Source organism: Dromiciops gliroides, chromosome 4 (genome assembly GCF_019393635.1).
Source record: "Dromiciops gliroides isolate mDroGli1 chromosome 4, mDroGli1.pri, whole genome shotgun sequence".
Lineage (NCBI taxonomy): Eukaryota > Metazoa > Chordata > Mammalia > Microbiotheria > Microbiotheriidae > Dromiciops > Dromiciops gliroides.
The window spans coordinates 290,553,271-290,580,878 of record NC_057864.1 but is presented as its reverse complement, the minus strand read 5'-3'; the positions used below and the strand labels follow the sequence as shown (position 1 = coordinate 290,580,878).

General features: G+C 36.7%; 1 protein-coding gene across 5 annotated transcripts in view; it reads right to left on the bottom strand.

Annotated features, from left to right (window-relative positions):
• Nucleotides 1-15,366: 15,366 nt before the first annotated feature.
• Nucleotides 15,367-27,608, bottom strand: part of FAM135A (family with sequence similarity 135 member A) — a 126,655-nt gene continuing 114,413 nt past the window's right edge. For all 5 annotated transcript variants that reach the window (XM_044004246.1, XM_044004249.1, XM_044004248.1 and 2 more), the window contains 2 exons: nucleotides 20,019-20,132; nucleotides 15,367-17,321 (listed from right to left, as the gene is read on the bottom strand). In XM_044004246.1, coding sequence (XP_043860181.1) covers nucleotides 17,116-17,321; nucleotides 20,019-20,132 — 320 coding nt within the window. In that variant the 3' untranslated portion in view covers nucleotides 15,367-17,115. The remainder of the gene's footprint in view (nucleotides 17,322-20,018; nucleotides 20,133-27,608) is intronic.

Sequence of the window (27,608 nt, the reverse complement as noted above, 5' to 3'; positions counted from 1 at the left end):
TGCTGTGCCCCTAAGCCCTGCAATGAGGAAGGGGTAACTGTGGTAGAGTGTTCTTTTTTTATTTCTTTTTTACTTAATAATACTTATTCATAATGTTGGAGAATTTTTTTTGCTCATTCTTTTATATGTAAATCATTGTAATGAGGGAATTTTCTTATGAGGATTATTTTGTTTTGGTATAGTTATAGCTGTTTTTAAGGGAATGAGGGGGCATCTGAGATTTTTTTTTACTTCCTTTTATTTTACCATCTTGATAGAAATCCTAAGACTGCCTTTTTATTGGTCTTGAGAGCAAATGTTTATGATGACTTGAATATAAGACATGAGACAAACAGATAATGATCTTGTAAATGATTTCATATTATTATTATTTTTTGGGTGGGTCGTAGGGAGTGGAAAGGGACCTGTGATATTTTTATTGCTGTAGGGAACTCCTGATATAGCAATTCCTTTTACCAGTGCAGATTGATAATTTAATCTTAACTAACAGGCTTAAGAAAGTAGTCTGGTAGCACTGTGAGGTTAAGTTAATTTGCTCATGTTCTCACATGTGTACACAAGTGGCCAGACTTTAATCTGTTCTCCGGACATCAAGACCAGCACTCTATACATTATGACACACTGCTTCTCAGTGGCAAGGTTTGACAGCCTTTCTTTCAATACATCAGAAATGCAATTTAAAAATGGAAGTATGAATTGGACCTTAGAGCATTGAATTCTTTTTTTGCCCAGGGTCACACAGCTAGTCAGTGTCAAGTGTCTGAGGCTGGATTTGAACTCAGGTCTTCCTGAATCCAGGGCCAGTGCTCTATCCACTGTTCCACCTAGGTGCCTTTGCATTGAATTCTTCTTCTTTTTTTTGGTGAGGCAATTGGGGTTAAGTGACTTGCCCAGGGTCACACAGCCAGTAAGAGTTAAGTGTCAGAGGCCGAATTTGAACTCAGGTCCTCCTGACTCCAGCGCTGGTGCTCTATCCACTGTGCCATGCATTGAATTCTTTTTTTTTAATTAATAAAGTATTTTGTTTTTTTTCCCATTACATGTAAAGATAGTTCTCAACTTTTGTTTATAAAAGCTTTCCAATTTCAGATTTTTCTCCCTCCCTCCCCTCCCTCCCCCCTCCCCTAGACATATTTCTGCATTAGTCATGTTATAAGAGAAAAATCAGAGCAATGACAAAAAACCTCAAAATAGAAAAACAGCACCAAAAACAAAAGAAATAGTATGGTTTATTCAGCATCTATACTCCACAGTTCTTTTTTTTTTTTCCCTGGATTTGGAGATCCTCTTCTATCATGAGTTCCCTGGAACTCTTCTGTACCATTGCACTGGTGAGAAGAATATAGTCCATCACAATAGATCAACACTCAATGTTGATGATACTGTGTACAATGTTCTTCTGGTTCTGCTCATCTCACTCATCATCGGCCCATGCAAGTTTCTCTGAACTCCTCTTGCTCATCGTTTCTTTTCTTTTCTTTTTTTTTTTTTTTGGTGAGGCAATGGGGGTTAAGTGACTTGCCCAGGGTCACACAGCTAGTAAGTGTCAAGTGTCTGAGGCCAGATTTGAACTCAGGTACTCCTGAATCCAGGGCTGGTGCTTTATCCACTGCGCCACCTAGCCGTCCCCCTTCTCATCGTTTCTTTTTTTTGTTTTGTTTTTGTTTTTGTTTTTGTTTTTAGGGCAATGAGGGTTAAGTGACTTGCCCAGGGTCACACAGCTAGTAAGTGTTAAGTGTCTGAGGTCATATTTGAACTCAGGTCCTCCTGAATCGAGGGCCGGTGCTTTATCCACTGTGCCACCTAGCTGCCCCTCTTCTCATCGTTTCTTACAGCACAATAGTATTCCATTGTATTCATATACCACAACTTGTCCAGCCATTCCCCAATTGATGGGCATCCCCTCAACTTCCAATTCCTTGCCACCACATAAAGAATAGCTATAAATATTTTTATACATGTGGGTCCCTTTCCCGTTTCCATGATTTCTTTGGGAAAGAGACCCAAAAGTGGTATGGACAAAGGGTATGGACAGCTTTATCGCCCTTTGGGCATAATTCCAAATTGCTCTCCAGAATGGTTGGATCAGTTCAAAAGCTCCACCAACAATGCATTAGTGTTCCAATTTTTCCACAGCTTCTCCAACATTTATTATTTTCCTTTATTGTCATTTTAGCCAATCTGATAGGTGTCAGGTGGTACCTCAGAGTTGTTTTTATTTGCATCTCTCTAATCATTAGAGATTTAGAGCATTTTTTCATATGGGAAGAGATAGCTTTGGTTTCTTCATCAGAAAACTGCCTGTTCATATCCTTTGACCATTTCTCAATTGGGGAATGACTTGGATTCTTATAAATTTGATTTAGTTCCCTATATATTTTAGAAATGAGGCCTTTATCAGAAGTATTGGCCATAAAAATTATTTCCCAGCCTTCTGCCTCCCTCCTAATTTTGGATGCATTGCTTCTGTTTGTACAAAAAGTTTTTAATTTAATGTAATCAAAATCATCCATTTTGCATTTTATAATATACTCCATCTCTTGTTTGGTCATAAACTGTTTTCCTTTCCAAAGATCTGATAGGTAGACTATTCCTTCCTCTCCTAATTTACCTATGGTATCACCTTTTATGTCTAAATCATGTATCCATTTGACCTTATTTTAGTATAAGGTGTAAGATGCTGGTCTATGCCTAATTCCTGCCATACTATCTTCCAGTTTTCCCAGCAGTTTTTGTCAAATACTGAGTTCCTATCCCAGAAGCTGGAGTCTGGGTTTATCAAACACTACATTACTAGTGTCATTTACTACTGCGTTTCCTGTGCCTAGCCTATTCCATTGATCCTCCACTCTATTTCTTAGCCAGTACCAGATAGTTTTGATGACTGCCGCTTTATACGACCCACCTTCCTGTGCATTTTTTTCATGATTTCCCTGGATATTCTTGATTTTTTGTTTTTCCAGATGAATTTTGTTATTATTTTTTCTAGCTCTATAAAATAATTTTTAGGTAGTCTGATTGGTATGGCACTGAATAAGTAAATAAATTTAGGTAGTATTATCATTTTTACTATATTAGCTCTGCCTATCCATGAGCAATTGATATCGTTCCAATTATTTAGACCTGATTTGATTTGTGTGAAGAGTGTTTGGTAGTTGTGTTCATAGAGTTCCTAGGTTTGTTTTGGCAAGTAGACTCCCAAGTATTTTATATTATCTACTGTTACTTTAAATGGAATTTCTCTTTCTATCTCTTGCTGCTGGACTTTGTTGGTCATGTATAGAAATGCTGATGATTTTTGTGGATTTATTTTATATCCTGCTACTTTGCTAAAGTTGTTAATTGTTTCAAGTAATTTTTGAGTTGATTCTCTAGGATTCTTTAAGTATACCATCATATCATCTGCAAAGAGTGATAGTTTTGTTTCCTCCTTGCCTATTCTAATTCCTTTAATTCCTTTCTCTTCTCTGATTGCTAAAGCTAACATTTCTAGTACAGTACTAAATAATAGGGGTGATATTGGACATCCCTGTTTCACCCCTGATCTTATTGGGAAGGCCTCTAATTTATCTCCATTGCATATAATACTTGCTGATGGTTTTAGGCAGATACTGTTTATTATTTTAAGGAAAACTCCACCTATTCCTAAGCTCTCCAGTGTTTTTATTAGGAATGGGTGCTGTACTTTGTCAAAAGCTTTCTCTGCATCTATTGAGATAATCATATGATTTTGGTTGGTTTTCTTATTGATGTGGTTGATTATGTTAATAGTTTTCCTAATGTTGAACCAGCCCTGCATTCCTGGTATAAATCCCACCTGGTCATAGTGTTTTATCCTGGTGATCACTTGCTGTAATCTCCTTGCTAATATCTTATTTAGGATTTTAGCATCAATATTCATTAGGGAAATTGGTCTATAATTTTCTTTCTCTGTTTTTGCTTTGCCTGGTTTTGGTATCACCACCATAATTGTGTCATAAAATGAATTTGGTAGAACTCCTTCACCTATTTTCCCAAATAATTTGTATAATATTGGAATTAATTGTTCTTTAAATGTTTGGTAAAATTCACCTATACACCCATCTGGCCCTGGGGATTTTTTCTTAGGGAGTTCATTAATGGCTTGTTCAATTTCTTTTTCTAATATGGGTTTATTTAAGGATTTTATTTCCTCTTCAGTTAACCTGGGCAGTTTGTATTTTTGTAAATATTCATCCATTTCATTTAGATTGTCAAATTTATTGGCATACAGTTGGGCAAAATAATTCCTAATTATTGATTTAATTTCCACTTCATTGGTGGTAACATCACCCTTTTCATTTTATGCTTTATCCTCTGCGCCACCTAGCTGCCCCCGACCCTTTTCATTTTTTTTTGCAGGGCAATGGGGGTTAAGTGACCTGCCCAGGGTCACACAGCTAGTAAGTGTCAAGTGTCTGAGGCTGGATTTGAACTCAGGTTCTCCAGAGTCCAGGGCTGGTGCCACCTAGCTGCCCCAACCCTTTTCATTTTTGATACTGGTGATTTGGTTTTCTTCTTTCTTTTTTTAAATCAAATTAACCAATATTTTATCTATTTTATTGTTTTTTTTTTCATAAAACCAGCTCTTAGTTTTATTGATTAATTCTATAGATTTTTTTGCTTTCAATCTTATTAATTTCTCCTTTAATTTTCAGGATCTCTAGTTTAGTATATAATTGGGCATTTCTAATTTGTTCTTTTTCTAGCTTTTTATGTTGCATGCCCAATTCATTAATCTCCTCTTTCTCTTTTTTATTCATGTAAGCATTTAGAGCTATAAACTTTCCCCTAAGCACTGCTTTGGCTGCATCCCATAGATTTTGGTATGTTGTCTCATTATTGTCATTCTCTTGGATATAGTTATTGATTACTTCTATGATTTGTTGTTTGGCCCATTCATTCTTTAGACTGAAATTATTTAGTTTCCAACTGATTTTCATTCTACTTTTCCCTTGCTCTTTCTTACATGTAATTTTTATTGCATCATGATCTGAGAAGGATGCATTTACTATTTCTGCCTTTCTACATTTGACTATGATGTTTTGGGGCCCCAATACATGGTCAGTTTTTGAAAATGTGCCATGTACTGCTGAGAAAAAGGTATATTCCTTTTTATCCCCATTCAATTTTCTCCAGACATCTATCATGTCTAACTTTTCTAGTAATCTATTCACCTTTCACTTCTTTCTTATTTATTTTTCAGCTAGATTTATCTAATTCTGAGAGGGGGAGATTCAGATACCCCACTAGTATAGTATTACTGTCTAATTCCTCTTATAACTCATTTAACTTCTCCTCTAAGAATTTGGATGCTATACCACTTGGCGCATTCATATTTAATATTGATATTACTTCATTATCTATAGTATCTTTTAGCAAGATGTAATTTCCTTCCTTATTTCTTTTAATGAGATTTTTGCCTGCACTTTGTCTGAGATAAGGATTGCTACCCCTGCTTTTTTTACTTTAGCTGAAGCATAATATATTCTACTCCAGCCTTTTACCTTTACTCTGTGTGTATCTCTCTGCTTCAAATGTGTTTCTTGTAAACAGCATATTGCAGGATTCTGGTTTTTAATCCACTCTGCAATTCACTTCCGTTTTATAGCAGAGTTCATCCCATTCACATTCACAGTTATTATTACTGACTGTCTATTCCCCTCCATTCTATTTACCCCCTTTGTACTTTCCCCCCTTCTTTCACCCTATTCCTCCTCACTGATGTTTTACTTCTTACCCCTGCCTCCCCCAATCTGCCCTTCCTTTTTACCACCCCCTCTCTTTCTTTACCCTTTTCTCCCTTGCTTTTGTCCTCCCTCCTATCAGTCCCCCCGTTTTCCCTTCCCCTTTTGCTTCCCTTAAGAATGAGATAAGTTTATTTATCCCAATGAACGTATATGTTATTCCCTCTTTGAATCAAATCTAATGAGAGTAGGGTTGAAACAATGTTCACCCCTCGCTTCTTTCCCTCTATTGTAATTGGTTTTTTTTTTCACCTTTTCATATGATATAATTCACCCCATTCCACCTCCCCTTTCCTCTCCTCCCCATAGACTCCCTTTTTAACCCCTTAATTTTCTTTGTATCATCACATCAAAGACAACTTATATTTATACCCTCTGTGTAAAGTCCTTCTCTCTGCTCAAATACATTTACAATTCTTAAGAGTTATGAGTATTATCTTCCCGTGTAGGGATATAAACAGTTTAACCTAATTGAGTAACCTTTTTTTCCCCCTCTGTTTACCTTTTTAAACTTTTCTTGAGTCTTGTATGTTAAGATTGAATTTTCTATTCCGTTCTGGTCTTTTCATCAGGAAAGATTGAAGTCCCCAATGTCATTAAATGTCCATCTTTTCCCCTGAAAGAGAATGATCAGTTTTGCTGGCTAATAGATTCTTGGCTGCAATCCAAGCTCCTTTGCCTTCCGGAATATCATATTCCAAGCCTTGTGGTCCTTTAATGTTGAAGCTGCCAGGTCCTGAGCAATCCTGACTGTGGCTCCATGATATTTAAATTGCTTCTTTCTGGCTGCTTGGGGTATTTTCTCCTTCACCTGATAATTCTGTAATTTGGCTACAATATTCCTTGGGGTTTTCCTTTTGGGGTCTCGTTCAGGAAGTGATCAGTGGATTCTTTCAATGATGATTTTATCCTCTGATTCTATGATATCAGGGCAGTTCTCCTTAATAATTTCCTGGAATAAGGTGTCTAGATTCTTTTTCTGGTCATGGCTTTCAGGCAGTCCAATGATTCTCAGATTGTCTCTCCTGGATCTGTTTTCCAGATCAGTTGTCTTTCCGATGAGGTATTTCACATTTTCTTCTATTTTTTCATTCTTTTGATTCTGCTTGTCTGATTCCTGGTGTCTCATGGATTCCTTATCTTCTACCTGTCCAATTTTAATTTTTAAGGCATTGTTTTCTTCAGTGAGATTATGCACCTTTTTTTCCATTTGACCAGATGAATTTTTTAAGGCATTGTTTTCTTCAATGAGATTATGCACCTTTTTTTCCATTTGGCCAAATGAATTTTTTAAGGCATTGTTTTCTTCAGTGAAATTATGCACTTTTTTTTCCATTTGGCCAGATTAATTTTTTAAGGAATTGTTTTCTGCAGTCAATCTTTGAGCTTCCTTTTCCAAGCTGCTGATTCTTTTTTCATAGTTTTCTTGTTTTGCTTTCATTTCTCTCCCCATTTTTTCTTCTACCTCTCTCAATTGATTTTTTAAATCCTTTTTGAGCTCTTCCAGGAAGGCTTTTTGTTCTTGAGACCAATTCACCTTCCCTCATGAGGCTTCACACGTAGGCAATTTGAGGGTATTGTCCTCATCTGAGTTTGTGTTGGCTTCTTCCCTATTGATACAGAAGCTCTCAATGGAGAGGGATCTTTTTTGCTTCTTACTCATTAGTGCAACTTATTTATTTTTTAAGTTGAGGTCTGCTCTGGGGGCACCAGGGTCTCTGTTTTGGGCTTCTTGTGCAGGGGTATAGGTGCTGTGTGACCAGCTTTTTACTCTGAGGCCTTTATAGTATGTGCATTTCGCCCCCCTGCACTTCCTGTCTGAGTGCACTAGGTCAGTGTGCCTGGTTGCGCCTGTCCTTTTCGTGGCCCTAGAGCTGGCAACTTGCCCTCTTGGCTGGTGCAGGTAGGTTTTTCCACTGTCCTTATTGGCCACCAGATTTTTTGAGCCAGGTTCCAGGGGCCTCAGTTGTTCGGCTGTGGCCCGCAGCTCCTGCTGATTTGCCCCGACCCCCTTGGCACTGGGCTGCTGCCCTGTGCTGGGCCTCCCTTTTGCACGAGTCTGACCAACCTTTTCCTGAAGTCTTCTAAATTATCTCTAGTTGGAAGACTGTGTCTCTATGTCTCTTTGCAGGTTCTGTAGTTTCAGAATCCATCCAGAGGCTTGATTTAATGTTCTTTTTGAGGGAACAAAAGGAGAGCTCAGGCAGCTTGCTGATTCCTCTCCGCCATCTTGGCCCCACCTCCTGAATTCTTAATGAACATAAATACACCTGAAATTCACCCCACTGAAGAAGAGAATATAAAAATTCATTATGCCTCTATTATGAAAAAAAATTAATGTACTTTTGGGATTATCCAATTTCTAGCATTTTTTCTTCAGAAGAGTTGAACCTCTTCTGAACAATCTCATTGCTTACTGGGAAAAAAAAGAGGCTTATCGTTTTATATTTGTAAGTACGAGGCTGCTTTCTGAGACATTAAGAAATTATCTTTATAAAGTCTATTTTAGAACATTATGATAAACAAAAATTACTGTGTTCTTAACCACTGGTACTTAACCTTAATGTGCTAGAATTGCCATTAGAGATAAAATGCCAGATAGCTTTCTGGCCCCAAATGCTATTCAAGAACACTGTCACCTATAGAACAGAATAAATGCAGATAGACAAGCCCTAGCTGTTATCTCATGAGTCAAGACATTACTATTTTTTTTTTTAGCAGTTCCTTTACAAGTTGTACTGATTATAAGACTACTCTGGGCCTCCATAAAGATAAGCCTATGCTCATATACTGCCTCCTCCCCCACCCCCCCCCACTGGAGTCTTTTATTCAGTGTACCTAGACTACATACCTCTCTGCAAACTGAGAATAACACTCAATGCTGTCACTAAAGCAGAGATCTGACCATGTCACTAACCCCTTTTACAAAGCTTCAGAGGCTCCCTATAGCCTCTGGTCAGGGATTCTTATCCTATTTGGTGTCCTGGACACCTCTGGCAGTCTGGTGAAGTCTGAATGTTTTTAAATGCACAAAATAAAATAATAGGATTACAGAAGAAACAAATTAATCATATTGAAGTACTCTAATCAACAGAATAAACAAAAAAGTTCATGGAGCTCAGATTAAGAACCTCTAGTCCAGGATGAAATTCAAATTCCTTTGTTTTACAGATTGATTTCTACCCAAAGTGACGTTGCCCTCCTGTACCACATCCCATCTTCCACATCCTCACTGACTAGAATCCTCTTACTCTTCACCTCTGCTTTTTGGAACTCAGCTCCTTACAAAGCTCAGCTCAAGTGCCATTTCCCACAAGAGGACTTCCCCAATCCATCCCATTGTAAGTGCCCCCCCCCCAATCACTTTGCATTTGTTTATGTGCATAGTTTGCTCCCAGTAGAATTGTAAGATCCTGGAGGGCAGAAATTGTTTCTTTTTCTTTTCTAAATACATATTAGATGCTTAATAAATGCTTATTGAATTGTTGCCTGCATCAAGTTTTAATGTCAGAAGAGTCTTCCTTTATTGACTTTTTCAGGAAGATCAAATTGTAGGATTGACTTTGTGGCATCCCAGATGGACCCATGCTTTGAACTGAGTGTGTGACTAGCAGAGAAAAGGATCTCAGGAATTAAAGGTATTCATAAGTTTTCAGTCTACAGAGGTGAATTAAAAATGTCCTCTTATTCCAGAGGACATTTGTTAACTTTGCAACATTTAAGATGGAACATATAAACAGTTTATAGTCAAATTTGAATAGCATTACCTGAAAATGACCAGACTGCCTGTAATTTTTGTGTGTGTGAGGCAATTGGGGTTATAAGTGACTTGCCCAGGGTCACACAGCCAGTAAGTGTTAAGTGTCTGAGGCCAGATTTGAACTCAGGTACTCCTGACTCCAGGGCCGGTGCTCTATCCACTGCGCCATCTAGCTGCCCCATGCCTGTACTTTTGATATTGGAATAACTTTAAAGGGTTATTTATGGAATGTACCAGAGATTTTTTAATGAAAGTTGTTTAAGAAAACTCATGCTAATTTCATAAGATTTTACCAGAAGTTCTTGAATTCTCTGGACTGTCTCCTAGTTTCACTTTCAATCTCTGCTAAAGCAATCACAACTCTGAATCCATTATGTGTAAACTCCAGACTCTCATTTGATACTGTTTCTGATAATGGATATGCTTCAACTCAGTTGAGTTTCAAGAATTTTTGAAGAGATACTTTATGTTGGTACTATTTCTCCTCAAGCAAATGGTCAGGCTGAAATGTTACAAACTATTTAGGAGGCCTCAAAGTGGATTATGGGAAAATAATCAACACCATTTGCCAGATCCCTCACACTGTGTTCAACAATGGACATCAAGTGGGCTGAATTCGTAATGGGGGCAAAGTTTTGCTTCAACCAACCATATGTTCCATTGACAACTGAAATTTACCATGCACAAAAATGAACTCATTATTTTGTATGATTCATTCCCTCCTTGTCCAACCTGCTCTTTTCAACTTCTCTCTTTCTGTTAAGGGGATTACCACTCTTCTACTCAAGTTTGCAACCTTGGAGTCATCCTCATCTCAATTTTTCTCTTCAAATTATGCATTTAGTTGGCCAAATCTTGTCAATTTTACCTTCACAAAGTCTTAAACCTATTTCCTTCTCTCCATTCACACAGCAACCACAATAGTTTAGATCCTCATTATCTCTTACCTGGACTACTGTGAGAGCCTCCTAATTAGCCTTGTTTCCTCCTTATTCCATTTTATCCATCTTCATAACCTGACTTCAGCCTACCTTTTCAGGCTTATCATATATTACTCCCCTTCAACATACTCTGCCATCTAGCCAAACTGGCCTATTGGTCTTCACATACAACTTTCAACCTTCCATTTTCATGCCTTTAAAAAAGGTTGTCTGTCTCTGAACCTGAAATGCATTCTTTTGGCACCTCCACCTCTTAGAGACCCTAGCTTCCTTAAACTTCAGTTCAATTAGATCTTTAGCTCAATTAGCTCCAGAATAACCTTGTAATTATTTTGCATAGATTTTGTCTATCCTTACATATGCACATGTTGCCTTTCCTAACAGAATAAAAGCATTTTGGTGTGAGGGAATGTTTCATTTGTCTTTGTAGCCCTAATACTTGGCACTGACACAGGGCTTAATACATTCTTGTTGATTGAACTAACTCAATTCCAACTGGAAGAGTGAAAAGACAAAAACACATTGATAGCTTTGACTACACCTATTCCTTCTTCACTAATACTACAAGTTAGTTGGCTACAAATGGCAGACAAAACTGTAACTGACATCATGAAGTCTGGGTTTTATCCAAACAGAGTCTATGTGGGTCAGTGTGACATTGCCATGTTAATCAACTTTAAGAGTGTTCTTCCAGTGTAACCTGACAGCAATCAATAAAAGAATTACCTCTAGCATTGTCTATTTATCCTGTATATAACTTGCTTTGTATATATTTGCTTGCATATTGTCTCCCCCTTTAGACTGTAAGCTTCTTGAAGGAAAGGGTTGTCTTTTGCCTCCTTTTGAATCTTCAGTGCTTAACAGTGCTTGGCACGTAGTAGGTCCATAAATGCTTATTAACTGAAGATTTCAATAAGAGTCATTTCTCTTAGATCAGCTATCACATAAAAGCTTCAAGTTTATTGAAAATAGTGGATAAAATGGAAATGAAGTGGAAAGTAAATAAGTTTTTATGGCAAGCATTGGTTGGTTTGATGACTTTAAAAATAAAGTTTAATTACATAATGTTAAAATTGCCAGAGAAGTGGCCACTGGAGATAAGAATGTGTCAGCTAATTATTCTGATGTTTTTTGTTTGTTTGTTTTGTTTTTGCAGGGCAATGGGGGTTAAGTGACTTGCCCAGGGTCACACAGCTAGTAAGTGTTAAGTGTCTGAGGCTGGATTTGAATTCAGGTACTCCTGAATCCAGGGCTGGTGCTTTATCCATTTATCCTAGCCGCCCCCTATTCTGATGTTTTGAAGAAAATAATGGAGAAAGGTGGGTACAGTGATCAACTAATTTTTAATGTGGATGAAGCAGACATTCTGGAAAAAGATGCCTTCTAGAATTTAGATTTTTAAGAAAGAAAGAAAAAACCCTTCAACCTGGATTTGAAGTGTCTGAGGATTGCCTAACACTTTTATTGAGAGGTAATACAGAAGATTTTAAATTAAAAGCAATACTTGTTTATGTGTCTCAAAATCATCTAGCTCTGAGATGCCATAGTCATCAATCGTTTCTTCTTTTGTGATCAAATAAGAAAGCTTGGGTGACTAAAGCTATTTTTGGAGGAGAGTTTTTTTTGTTTTTTTTTTTTGTTTTTTTTTTTTAGGCAATGGGGGTTAAGTGACTTGCCCAGAGTCACACAGCTAGTAAGTGTCAAGTGTCTGAGGCCGGATTTGAACTCAGGTACTCCTGAATCCAGGGCCGGTGCTTTAACCACTGCGCCATCTAGCTGCCCCCTGACTAAAGCTATTTTTGAAGACTGGTTTTCAAGTTATTTCAACCAGGCTGTTGAAAAAATATTGTTAGGACAACAATATTGAATTTAAAACATTACTGGTTTTTGCTAATGTCCCAGGTCATTCACCTACACTTGGATCGCTGTGTGAGAATATGAGCACGCAAATTCACTGAGATGGTGATAAAGTGCTCAGCATCCACCAGTGTGTGTATGAAGACTGAAAGAGAAAGATGACAGTTCAGTCTGCACTGCTGAAATATTTTAAATGACAATAATGATGTTATCATATTGGCTTGTTTTTAGGTACAATATTTAGGGTTTTTTTTTCCTTTCTCCTACTACTCTTACTTTGTAGTAAACATGAATCAAAAATATATTTTCTTATCTTTTGCTACTTATTGCCTACCCTATTAAAATCTAATCTCCTTGCGAGTAGGAATTGGTTCATTCTTTGTACTTGTTTCTTGAGGGACCAGCATCTAATAGGCACTTAATATTTTTTCATTAATTAATTTTTTATTCTTTTTGATATCTTGTATGCTGTAAGGATTCCATAAGACTGGGCTTGTGAAGAATAGCTTTTGCTGCAAAAATAATAGCTAGTGGGGGCAGCTAGGTGGCACGATGGATAAAGCACCTGCCCTGGATTCAGGAGGAGCTGAGTTCAAATCTGGCATCAGACACTTGACACTTACTACCCTGGGCAAATCACTTTACCCTCACTGCCCTGCCTCCCCCAAAAAACCCCCAAAACAAACAAAAAATAGTAGCTAGTATTTATATAATGCGTTAAAGTTTGCAAAGAGCTTTACATGTTATCTTATTTGAAATTAGCAACTCAGTGATACGTGCTATGATTATCCCCATTTTACAGAAAAGGAAACTGAAGTCGAAAGAGGTTAAGTGATTTGCCTACGTTGAATCAGGTTTTGAATTCAGGCCTTCCTGACTAAAAGTCCAATGCTCTGGTCACTGCACCCTAAACATTGTGTTGCTTACAGTTTTATCTCTTTAAGAAAACCTCAATATCCACCTTTAGGATGCTCTGTCTAATCAAAGCAGGCGCTAGGTCACATCATACTGAACAAACTTCACTACTAGAGAACTTTCCTATTTGTTCTGTTTTTACTTTCTCTGAGGTATGTGCAAAGCACTTTCAACTCAGGTATAGAGGAATAGTCTGGGGCTGTTCATTCCTTGGTGTTTCTGCCACAAATCTGAAAGAAACCTTAAGTATACCACTTGTCCTTCCCTACTTCTGCTTCTCTCAAAGAAGGAAAACAAGCACATGTAAAGCACTTACCTACTGTGCGCCAGGCACTGTGCATAGGAATAAAAGCAAAAAGATAGTCCTAGCCTTCAAGGAACTTACCTAACAGGGAAAGACAACCCACAGAAGGGTCGTCAAGGGGGCCAGGGAGAAGGTTTCCCATATAGGGGAATGGTTTTGAAGTCCAGAAGCCAGAAGCAAGGCCACATTGGGAATGAAGAAAATAGAAGTTCACCAATGAAAAGGAGGCAGGTCTTACAAAGGATGTTCCATGTTGAGAAGGCCAAAGAGATGGTTGGGGTGTTCTAGGGTGGGGAAGCCCCAGTCCCTCAGGTATGTTCCAGAATGAGATAGCATAATTTGGAAATATGGGAGTAAGGAAATAGGGCCAGGAGGGCAAAATATACATATTTCCTTGCTTACATATTTTTTCCCTCGAGGTTAATGTATATTCAGATGCTCATTTAATTTCTACTACTTCCTATCCTTTGGAAAGAAGTTGTTTAAGAAGTTAAGTACTTCATCAATTTCAAAAGTAACAGTAGAGATCATAGGGTTATCAAATAACATTTTAGCAATCAAGGAATATTTATTGAGTGCTTACTATACACAAAGCACTGTGACAGATACTATGGGGAATACAAAAAAGACATGGTCCTTAATTTCATTAAGATTGTTCCTGTTAAGATTAATAAAATGGTGGTGGGGGACAGGAACTTTTTCCCAAGATGAATTTAGAGATTACCAAATTTTGAGCATGATGACAGAACCTAGAGTCCTTAAATTGATCAGCATCAAAAGATACTTCTTATGTTAGCAAGAATAATTTAAGAAAGGAAGCTAGCAAATGGTAGGGTGAGGTGAACATCTCCCCTACCCTTCTTGCTCTGGTGCCATGTAGTAGCCTTGAGCCTATGTCTCCATCTGCTGCCTACCTTCTCTTCAATTAATAGTTAACAGTTTGTCCTAGACAGTGTGGTACTTGCCCAGTGTGAAAAAATTTCCAATTACAGGTCTGCTTATATGACTTGGCTAAATATGAAAAAATTCAGAACCTAAATATTCTCTATAACCACTTTCTGACACCAATCCTCTGTTGACCTTTAGATTTTGTTCCAAGAAGACTCTTTTTGGGAGGTCAATACAGTATTTACATGACCATAAATTTAGAACTGGATTGGATCTAAGATGTCATCCAATCCAACCTTCTTGTTTTATAGATAATTGCTCTAGGTCTCATTTTCCTTAACCAGCTCACCTAAGGTCACATTAAGTAGCAAAACTAGGATTTCTACCTAAAATTTATGATGATAAAACCTACAAACTATGATGATAAAAGCCTACTAAATCAAATTTATCTCCAAATGTCTCTAAGACAAATATGATCATGTTAAGTATAAAATCTCTTTCTTCCTGTTCTAAGTGGCCATTAAAAATACATCATAGAGGATTCTTTAAAATATTATATAGTCATAATGAACAGTTTCTTCAATCTAAATCTGGGGATTATTTCACTGATTTCTTTCTTTTTTTCTGATTTTTAGGCTCAACAAAATTTAAGTATGTTCACTGTCGGGTGGGTACTGAAGACCAAGTATATTTTAAAACAACTAAAATTACAAAATGTTGAAATGTCATTTTTAAAAAACAAAGATGGTCCTTAAATTTAAAGAAAATGGAAACAAACATAGAAAAATATTTGAAATTCAACTCTGAACTATCTTTGGACAAATTCAGAAAAATCAGAAGTTTTCTCAAATGTTAAAGGATCAATTATAAGAAAAGTTACACAATACTAGGACTATATCCAAATTTACCAGAAGAATCATTACTCCAAACTCAGTATGAAAATGAAAAACCAATCTTTGTTGTGAAAACATCATGAGCTTAACATATTCACATTTTCAATTATAATGTACTCAGAATCTCAAATGTTTAGTCAATTGATGAATTTCTCAAATATATCTTAAAAAAGGAAAATGCTATTTATAGCAAGATATTTAAGGTACCTTTAAATAATTCCATGCACATGTAACTTGGAAAATCAAGGGGAAAAACATTTTACATGTTATATGTTATAAAATCATTAACTTTAAATGTCATAAATATATATATATCTGTTCCTTACATTATGAAAATTAGCAAAAGATTTCAGTTGCTTTAACTGCTTCTAGTAGAGCCATACATTAATTTTATTAATGCCAGATGCAGTAACATAATGCTAAAAATAAGCATGCATTTGTTGTACAACAAATTATCCTATAAAAATTCTGTTTGTCACAACTAGTGAACTTCCTATTCACTTTAGTGCATTATCATTTGAACAAGTAAAAGGGGAAATGAAAAATACTCAACTTATTATGCTATTCAGCACCAGTGAAAAGTCAAAAGACCTTTAAACATTTTCATATTATCAAAAACATTTGTATCTATATCACCAAACATGTAAAGTTAATAACTTTGTTCCATTTCAAGGAGTTATTTTATTTACAATATTTTGTATTTCAATAAAATCTTTTAACAATATTTAAAAATTATCTAACTTCATAAAAGTATTGCAGAAATTTTAACATTTAGTAATTTTATGTACATATAAGGAAGTTCATGAAAAAAGTTAAAGAAATGTATTCAGGGAATACAAGCAACATTAACAAATTTAGCAAAATTCCAACTAAATCAAGGCAGCGGTCATTCAAACATTCAAAAATCTTTATATGCTACTAGCTTTTGAACATGAAAAGTTCCAGTAAGAAAAGTAAATATGTAAAACAATGTTTTTGAGATCAATGTAGAAAATGCATTTCTTTCTTTCTTTCTTTCTTTTTTTTTTTTGGTGAGGCAATCGGGATTAAGTGACTTGCCCAGGGTCACACAGCTAGTAAGTGTCAAGTGTCTGAGTCCGGATTTAAACTCAGGTCCTCCTGACTCCAGGGCCAGTGCTCTATCCACTGCGCCACCTAGCTGCCCCGAAAATGCATTTCTATGGACATGGCATATGTTTAAGAATAATGACAACAATGATTTTTGTAGAAAACCTTTAGGACACCATGGATGTCTAAGTAAACTACGAGGGATGCTCATAATTTCAGACCTATAAACAGTTTTCAAAATGTATGATATTTTAGCAGCCATAATTGTATTTCCAGTTAAAACATTCTTAAACTATAAGTAAAATTCAACATAATTGACTGCATAATACACCTCAATGTTAGAATTTTAAAACTAAAGCGATTCTAGTAATAACTTCTAATAACATAGGCATATGTAGGAATTCTTTCAGATGGAAAGCCAATAATAAACAACCAAATATACATACTGTGTTTAAATCTTCACTCTGAATAATTAAGTACCAAAAATATAAGAAAAAGTAATAGAAAAGTAAAAAGAATAAAATTAAAAAATATTGCACAGCCACATTACCTAAAAAGTAAAATTGATATTTAAAAAGCTCTACACATGGATGATATAAATTATCTTCCATATAAAAAGTATCAATATTTCTTGAAACTCAGTGGCAGCTACAGTTTAATACCACAAATTATTTGATTCATTGGTGAATGAGGTAATTGCCAAGTCTCTAACAATGCTTTTATGCTACTGGAAATATTTTAGAGCAGCCACCAGAAAGAATTTTTCTAAAAATATTTCTGAATCAAGAACAGCAATATGTGCAGCTCTTCCAATAAGTGAATCAGCTGTATTGGGCAATGCATTGATGACATTGTATCGAACCAAATTACAGTCCTTGCTTTGCAGAACTGGGAGAAGGAGGTTCTGGATCATTTCAGCATAAATTGGTCCTATAAATGAAAAGAAAAAGGAGAGTATTTTTAAGTTATGTAAAATCTGGCAAACATGAATAATCTAAAAAATTGTATGGGCTATTTACAATGCCCAATTATATTTCATTTTAATATAAAAATTCTAGTATTTTTATTAAGATTTTATTAGAAAATATACTCATAGTATTCTCTTAGTTGTGTGTATTATAATATTTGCAATGTAAAACTCTCACTTATTAAATCTTAGCAAATTATTTGGTTCACTCAATATAAAGCTTAAATCATGTGCTATTTTCTCATTCAGCTAATAGCATGATTTTCTTATATAATTTGATTATATTAGTTGTATAGTCACTTAGGTCAATTAAATTTATTTTTATTATGAGAAAACCAATAATTATGAACATTCCAATATACAAACAAAAAAGAGGATGTGATGAAACTGTGTTCTTCTATTATGTATAAAAGTATAAATTAAAAATTGTATGTTAAATTTAACATGACAATAACAAAACTTTTCTGTTTGTTTTTCCTTCTGAACTTAGGTCATTCTGAGAAAACAAGTAATTGTAAATGACTAGATGGTTCTTAAAAATATTCTAGTAGCCTTGATTTTCATCTTGTTTTCATGAAGCAGTAGTCACCAATAGTCAGAACAGCAGTGTGAGTTTGGCTCTCCCCAAATACACAGGACCTTAACAAAGGCTTGTTAAATGCTTTTCTCTCTTTTTATTTCAAAGCTGTCTATTTTTTGGACCTCTGCAATTTTACTTAATGAGGTGCTATTAAGCAGCAAGTATAGCTACTATTTATAAATGTGAATTGCCTTATTTGGGGCAAAGACATTTGCTTTTTCAACATTGGTTCATTACTGTACTTCTAATAAATAAAGGCTATGAGTTTTGTTAACCATTTTTCTCCCTAACGAGTAAGGCTAAATTTAACAGGTAAATAAATAAGGGGTAGATATCACTTATTTATGGCTCTTATGATTATTAAGAAGGCAGTGTCAAAGTACAAAGGTGGTAGTAGAAATATAATTTCAGGACAACATAGAGGAGGGGAGCTGGGGGGAAAATAGGGAGTATAAATGAATAAGAAGTTGTACTGTTTAAATACATCATACTAGATTCCTTGAAGAAATAAAAACTATGGAACCACCAGATCTCTTTTACCCTCTTCTTGCCACAAGCCACATATTAGTACAGCTACTTTCTAGTTGTCTTATGTATCATATTGCCTTATGTAAAATATTGTATAGGGAAAAAATGCCAAACATAATTCCATATGGACGAATTTTGATTTCCCCTCTCCTAATCTTGTCGCCCAATAATCCTGGAATGATGGTCTTTCATTGACAATTTGGATAAAGCCCTGTACAGGAGATCTGAGTTTTAATTCTGGGTCTGTTGTTTTTTTTTATTTTGTCTTTTTTAGTGAGGCAATTGGGGTTAAGTGACTGGCCCAGGGTCACACAGCTAGTAAGTGTGTGTTAAGTGTCAGAGGCCAGATTTGAACTCAGGTACTCCTGACTCCAGGGATGGTGCTCTATCCACTGCGCCACCTAGCTGCCCCCTGGGTCTGTTATTAATCAGTTATCTAACTTTATTAAAGTTATTTAATTTCTCTGGACCTTAGTTTTTTAATTTGTAAAATTAGATTTTCTGGAGGTTTCTTTTAGCTGGACATCTTATGGTTGTATTTTAGAATTATGTAATCTAGAGCTAGAAAGAATCTTAAAAGTCAGCAAGTCTGGGGCAGCTAGATGGCGCAGTGGATAAGCACCGGCCCTGGATTCAGGAGTACCTGAGTTCAAATCCGGCCTCAGACACTTACTAGCTGTGTGACCCTGGGCAAGTCACTTAGCCCCAATTGCCTCACCAAAAAAAAAAAAAAAAAGTCAGCAAGTCTACTGCTACCTAGGAACAAAGAGGGGTAAGGCCTTACTGTCCACCATTACAGGAAAGCAAGTCCGTTACTACACACTACAACCCCAATTACCATGGAGGAATAAATGCTCAAAAAGCTGTTAAGGAGATAAAAAAGAGGGAAAGTAAGGTGGTAACTAATTTTTTTTTTTGGCAGGGCAAATAGGGGTTAAGTGACTTGCCCAGGGTCACACAGCTAGTAAATGTCAATCGTCTGAGGCCGGGTTTGAACTCAGGTCCTCCTGAATCCAGGGCCAGTGCTTTATCCACTGTGCCATCTAGTTGCCCCCCAAGGTGGTAACTTTTAATGAGTAACAGTTCTCATTTACAGAGTACTATATGGTTTACAAAGCATTTTTTTTTCACAAGAGCCCTAGGTGGGAGCATATGCATACATACAGCGTGGGTCAGGTTAGCTGGCACACCCATGCACACCTGGCTCACCCTCTGTGAATGTAAGCATTACTATTTCCATTTTATGGATGAGGAAACTGGCTCAGAGTGACATGCCTAAAGTTAAGGAATCCATTTCATAGAAATCATTCTCATGTCATTAGAAAATAGGTTTTCTAAAACAAGGAAAGGATGGTAAATTAGAGGGTGGAATCTGCTACTCCTTTACCTACCAGAGTAGAAGAAGGATGGAAAATAAAAGTAAGGATTCATTAGGGGAAAAAGGGCATGTTAAAATTGGAAAAAGAATATAGGGGAAAAAATTTTTTGAGGTTATAAGTAATTACTTGAAACATTCTCTTATTGGCTCCATAAGGCAATTTTCCCCATTTACCTGACTGCTTGTCCTTTAAAGCTGTTTTGCACATCTCAATACGGGCAGAATGATAAGGAACATAACGATCCTGCAGGGATCCTACCAATACTACATTTTTGAAGTAATGAAGACCTGTGAAAATGAAGGATAAGGAGAAAGCCATCAAGAATAAAAAATGCAACTGATTTCTCAATACAAAACTTTTAGAATCCTCTAGGTTTTTCTACTAAAAATGTTACACTTTTTTTCTTTAAAGAAACTAAAGTTTGAACCTGATATATTATAAAAATTCAGTACAATTTTGTTATTGTAATAAATTCAAATACTACTTAATTTTCAATTAACCTCCCTTATGTAATCAAACTGTTTAGAACATGAATACTCAGTCTTCAACGAATTGTTGTAGTTGTTGTTCAGTTGTTTCAGTCCTGTCTGACTCTTAGTGATCATATTTGGGCTTTTCTTGGCAAAGATACTGGAGTGGTTTGCCACTGCCTTCTCCAACTCATTTTACAGATGAAGAAAATGAGACAAACAGGGTTAAGTGACTTGCCTAGGGTCACACAGCTAGAAAATGTCTGACACCAGATTTGAACTCTGCAAGATGAGTATTCCTGACTCTAGGCCTAGCACTCTATCTATTCTGCCACCTAGCTGCACATTCAATGGATAGATAATTCAAAATCAAAGCTAGGTGGGTAGCAGAAACAGTGAAGTCAGTTAAACTACATCATGATTGTAACTATCATTTCCCATGTATTGCGATTTGGGGCACATATTTGAAATATGCATTAAATAAAATGTTTACATTGTGTTAAAGGAAAAGAGTAAGTGAAGTTAGTAGGATGGTGAAGAAAAAGAAGTAACAGGAGTTCAATGTCAGGATTATCACCATTATTGTTAAATTTGTTCCAGCACAATACTGTCTCATTTTGTGCTGATGCCCTAAAAAGGGAGGCAAGCATTTTAACTGCACAGTGACTGCAGTATATCTAATTTATTTAAGGTTAAGTTGGAAACCAGTCCCTATCTATTCTTTCCAATTCTCCCAGTTCATACATTCAGCTTGTAGTCAGATATGCAGTCCAGGACCTATATGGTCAGGTAAAGTGAGATTTTTTTTTTTTCTGAGAATTCTCCAGGTTGTTTAAAAAAGAAAGTAATCCTTGTATATATATATAACCTATATCAGATTACTTGCTGTCTTGGGGAGAGGGAGGGAGGGAGAAAAATTTGAAACTAGAAATCTTATAAAAACAAACGATGAAAACTATCTCTGAATGTAACTGGAAAATAATAAAATATTTATAGGGAGAGAAAAAAAGGGAAGTAATCTTTAAAGGACACAGAAGGAAGGAAAGATAGTTGATGAGGAATAGAGAAAAACGATTAAAAGACTAAGGTTTTTGTGTTACAAACTTATCCTTAAATGCTCAAAATATTATTATGCTCATATCCAGCCAGTATCAGATTGTTTCAGATCATGGAATCATAGGTATAGCTCTGGAAAGAACTCTCACAGGCCAGAGTCCAAATCCTTCATTTTGCAAATAAGGAACTGAAGTTTTGCCCAAGACCAAATGTCAAATTTAATGACAGGTAAGATTTGAATTGAAGTCCTTATATCCAGAGTCAGAACTTTTGCCACTTTGTAATCCCATCCAATTATACACCAGAGACCAAGGCCTAGTGAGCATATACATCTTGCTATCTACCCACCCCTACTGCCCCTCCAACTTGGCTTTACCTGCCTTCTATCCCCCACCTAGATTTTTACCTCTTTTCAGGCAATAATCATGCAATCATTATTATTATTGCCAATGGAAAGGGCCTGGCAATACAATGATCTATAGTTCCACCCAATCCCTGTTACTGCTTTCATCAAAAACCTCTTTTTTGGTCACCACTCCATAGTGTTCTGGATCTCCCGAGCAGATGTAAGCTTCTTAAGGACAGAGCTGTATGAGTTGTACAGTGTTTAGCACTTATTAGATGCTTAATAAGCTTGACTGATGAATGGATTAAGGTATGTGTTTTCAATGCCTAACTTGCTTATTATTGCTAAATAAAATCAAGGTATGATGTCCTTTCTATAATCCTTTGGTGATCTCTTAAGATTAAAACTAAGATTGTCAGAAAAACCTTGGACAGTAGTTTTTGTAGAGTAATGTAATAAAAAATCAGATTGCAAGGTGTTGAATCACTTGGGAGAACCTCCAGAGAAACTACGCCTCAGAAAACCAAAGGTGGTACAGGGCCTAAATTAGAGAAGATCAATAGATTGTGGAAGGTATATGGTTATTTTCAAGTTATTTGCTGAATCCTCAGCTGCCTAAGAGTAAGTCATCTTCTCCCCACTTCCAACTCTACTGTCCATTCTCTTATCCATATCCACCTCAATCATATCCCTTCAATAGTTCTTCCCACTGTCATTGGGACCTCTGGAATTCCTAATCTTTAGCTGACAAACTTCCCTTCACGTTAGACTTCTTGCTCTCATGCTTCCTTGATCTTCTGGTACACATAGTCTTGGCTTCTTCCAGATGACATATTGGGAGTCAAAATATTCCTTGCTCTCCTCTGTCACATTCACTTTTCCTTTATGGCTATCACTCAGCTAAATCTCCTTCTTTGAACTTTATTCCAAATTTATCACCTAATCCAGATTAGTAGCACTGGCCTACCAAATGCCACCACCATGTCATTTCCCCTCCTTTGTCAAGGAGTATAATACTTGCCTCAGTCTTTCTCTTTCCATTCTAACTCCTACTTTTATATGAGGGGACATCTACATACATGTAGATATCTCTACAAACACCGTAACATCCAAATTCCTCAATCTCCTCTATTTCCATGATTTACAATGCCACTGAACCCCAGATACATCTAGAATGTTCAAACTCTTGATCTCACCATCACCCAAAAATGTTTTATTTCCACTTATTTCAACCAACTCATAATCACCATCAACATCTCTAATCCCTCCATCCCATAGTACTCTTCCAGGCTGTCATCCCTACTCTAACTACAACTTTTCACCCTTATAATCTTAGTATTATAATCCAACCAATTCAATTCTACACTGTCCTCTAAATACTTGCCTCCTTGTCTTGTTAATGGTCATGTTTTGCCAAATCCCAACTCTAGATCATTCCCACCACCACTTCAAGTACTGATGAATTGAGCTAGATGAAAGTTGGCAAGCAAGTAGATTTTTTTTCTACTACAATTTACCTAACTTTAATTAGATCTTCCTAGAAGTGAAACAATCCTTTTTCTCTACCTTAATTCTTTACTCAAATGGCCATAGAAACTATTTCATACTGTTCTCTCCTTGAACTTTCCACAGAACTCTTCCCCTAACCCTCTCGGTTGAGACCTAGTCTCATAGATTGCTGAAAAAAGATGATTTACTTCAAGCTTCCTCTCCACCCCTTCTCAAAACCCTCTGCCATCAATTCCTCAGTTCTCTCCTTTATTGTAGTCTCTGATGAACATATACTTTTTTTTTTTAAGTGAGGCAATTGGAGTTAAGTGACTTGACCAGGGTCACACAGCTAGTAAGTGTTAAGTGTCTGAGGCCGAATTTGAACTCAGGTCCTCCTGACTCCAGGGCCAGTGCTCTATCCACTGCGCCACCTAGCCGCCCGAACATATACTTTTGATCTCATCTTCTCATATCTTCTCCAGCAGATTGTTTCCACCATCATCGCCACTATCCTCCACCTTCAATTCCTACCTACTAGTTCTTTCTCTTCAACTTTCAAAAATAAACCAAAATCTTCCCCATATTTAACCCTTTACCATCTCTCAAATTGCATTCTATATTTCTTCCTCTTTACAGTTAAAGCCTTAGAAAAGGCTGTTTATACGAACTGCTACCGTTCTTACTCTCTTCTTCAACCCTTTGAAATCTGGCATTCGACCTCGTCACTCAACTGAAGCTGTTCTTCAAAATTACCAATGATCTCCTGACAAATCTGATAGCCTTTTCTCAATTTTCATCTTCCCTCACCTCTCTGCAGCACCTGGTACTTTAGACAACTTTCTTTTCTTGAATACTGTCCTTTCTAGTTTTTCATGGCATTGCTTGGTTTGTACTTCTTCTATCTTGCCTCTCCTCACTCTCCTTTGTGGGTTCATCATCAATATCATGCCTTCTAACTGCATGTACTCCAAGACCATGCCCTCAGTTCTCTTCTCCCTCTAGCATCTTTTAGGGACTTCATCAGTGTCAATAGATTTAATTATCATTTCTATGTCTGGATGACACCTTATATATCCATTCTTACTCTCTCCTGAACTATCATACACTACCAACTGCTTTTCTGGACATTTCAAACTGCATATCCCACAAAGATTTCAAATTCAACATGTCTCCAATAGAATTCATTCTTTCTCTCAAAACCTTTCTTTCCAATTTTCCTATTTTGGGTTTTTTTTTTTTTTGGTGGGGCAATGGGGAATTAAGTGACTTGCCCAGGGTCACACAGCTAGTAAGTGTCAAGTGTCTGAGGCCGGATTTGAACTCAGGTCCTCCTGAATTCAGGGCCAGTGCTCTATTCACTGCGCCATAGCTGCCCCCAATTTCCCTAATTCTTTCTAGAGCAAGATCATCCTTCCAATCGCTCATTTGCAACTTTGGTGTTATGCCCAATTCTTCACTCAATCCACATATACAATCAGTTGTTAAATCTTTTCACTTCTATCTCCCCATTTCTTACATTCAAACTCTTCTCTACTTAAAAGAGCTCTCTCATTTCTTCTTGTCTGGATTCTTGCAATAGTTTCCTAAAGAGTTTTCCTAAAGTTTCCTCTCTACCAATTAACTTGAATTTATTTTGTATATATTTATATTTGTACATGTTATCTTCTCCCTGCTTCGTCTCTCCTCAGTCTAATCCATCCATTACATAACTTATATAAGGTGAAATGCCTAAAGTATAGGTCTGATCACGTTACTATCTCAACTCAATAAACTCCAGTGGCTCCTTACTGTCTTTAGCATCAAGTAAAAACTCTTTTGACTTTTTTTTTTTTGGTGAGGCAATTGGGGTTAAGTGACTTGCCCAGGGTCACACAGCTAGTGTCAAGTGTCTGTGGTCGGATTTGAACTCAGGTCCTCCTGACTCCAGGGCCGGTGCTCTATCCACTGTGCCACCTAGCTGCACCTTTTGACTTTTAAATCCAGTTACCATCTTTCTTTAACCTACCTTTGCATCCTTGTTATACATTATCCCCCTCCTTACACTTTGCAGTCTAGGCTTTTTGGCCTTCTTGCTATTCCTTACATATACCAATCCATCTTCTATCCCATGCCTTTGAACTGGCTGTCCACCATACCTGGAATGTACTCCTTTCTCACCTCTGCCTTAGGTATTTGTATCCTTTAAAATTAAGCTAGAATATAGCCCTCTACATGCCAATTTCCCTGATCTCCTCAGTTGCTAGTACCTCATTCCAGTAATTACCTTGGATTTATTTTGCGCATATACACATACACACAAAAACACATACACACTATTTCCACTGAAATAAAAACTCCTTGAGGGCAGTGTCTTTCTCATTTTGGTCTCTGTACTTCTAGTACCTAGCACAGTACCTGCACAACAGCAGGTATTTAATGAATATTTGTTGGTTGATTGGCTGGATGAATCCCTTTCCCTGCTATTCTGGGGTGAGACTATAGACTCTGGAAGCCTTGTGAATTGCCTGTCTGCAGGGACCTGATCATAAGGTATTCAGTGATCCAGATTCCCGGCCTTCTTTACTCTTAGGTTCCTACTGTCTGTAGTGGTAGCAAGCCATGGAAACTGATTTGGCTGCTCCAGATCAATGCTATGTATGCTACATCATCTCTGGATCATGGAGGATAGGAGTCTTCATCTACAGTTTTTCACTTATTCCTAAGATGGACAAACTTACAATTCCTGTTGTCCTGATTCCTTTGATTCAATTCCTAGAGACAAAACCTCCTTTCCTTGTTTCTCCTCACACCTTCACAGAACTGATTCCAGCTTAGGTACAGGTTGGACTATATGGTTTCAAGGATCCCTTTAAAGTACCATAAAATGCTATGAAGAATCCACAGAGGATTTCTGGTCCAACTCATACCTAAATAGGAATATCCTTTACAACATATTTAACAAGTGCTGATTGTCTGCCTGAAGTCTTTAAATGAGGAATAGCCCGCTATTTCCCCAGACAGCGGAATCAACTTTTGTAGAATTCGTCATTAGTAGGAACAGGAAGGCCTTCACAAATAATTTTCTTCAGTAGAAGACCACATCTTCGGGGTCATATAAAAGACTGAAAGATGTAAATAACATAAGATTCTCTTGTGTTTGTTTGCTATTGATGAAAAAAAAACCCATTTGGTTCATAAAAAGAAAAATATAGCTTTAAAGGCTCTGCTCCAAACAGTATGTCTCCCCTAACAAGTAGTAAGATTATAAAAGAATCTCTGAGCATTAACAGTGGAGATGTTTGCCACTGTTACAGAGCATGCCCTATGCAAACTCTAAAAGGAAGAGAGATTTTCTATGAAGGGTAAAATTCTACAGAAAACTCTTGTTTCCAGATGACACTATACAGATTGTATCAAGCATCAAAAGTCCATTACAGGGGCAGCTAGGTGGCGCAGTGGATAAAGCACCGGCCCTGGATTCAGGAGTACCTGAGTTCAAATCTGGCCTCAGACACTTGACACTTACTAGCTGTGTGACCCTGGGCAAGTCACTTAACCTCCATTGCCCTGCCCCCCCCCCAAAAGTCCATTATAGGGTTTCCTCAACAAGAGTAGCTCAAAATTTTCAGTTAATCATCTACAAAAGAGAATAACAACCATCATCACCTAGTTGAATAATGTCTATTTCTTAGATTATGACAAGTAACGGATGGTTAGTCCACTGAGTTAATATAACTGTATATATTAGGGGAAGGCACTTGTAAATAGATAATGAACTGGGCTCAGAAATAAATGGGAAGAAAAAAATGGCTGAATTATATTTAAGAAATTGTACAGCACCTTCAATAATTCTAAATTGTACCTTGACAGTTCCATTATTTTTTATCACAATAGCCTTCTCATGATACTTATATGGATGCAAACCATGTAATAGTTTGATTTTAAGCAAAAGAATCAGAATTGCAGGTGTTTTAAAAGACAATGGAAAGATACATGGTATCATAGGTAGGCAGCATAAATACTATTAAGAAAATGTATGACTGAAAAAGGAGGTGGCTGGTCATGTATCAAGAGAGAGGTAACAAACACTGTATTCTGAACGGGTACCAGCAGAATGTTAAGAATTCCTCAGGCAGAATTGTAAAGCTTGTATAAACAAAAGTTGAGAACTATCTTTACATGTAACGGAAAAAATAAAATACCTTATATGTTAAAAAAAAAAAAAGATAATACTACCAAAGTCAATAAAAAGAGCTTCGGGGGGCAGAAACTTTTTGACCATCTGGACCATCATCCTTCCAAATGTGGTATGAATACAAAGCCCCATTGAACTTACTTGATCTCAATTCAAAATTATATATGTGTATATATATATATATATATATATATATTGTGTGTGTGTGTGTGTGTGTGTGTGTGTG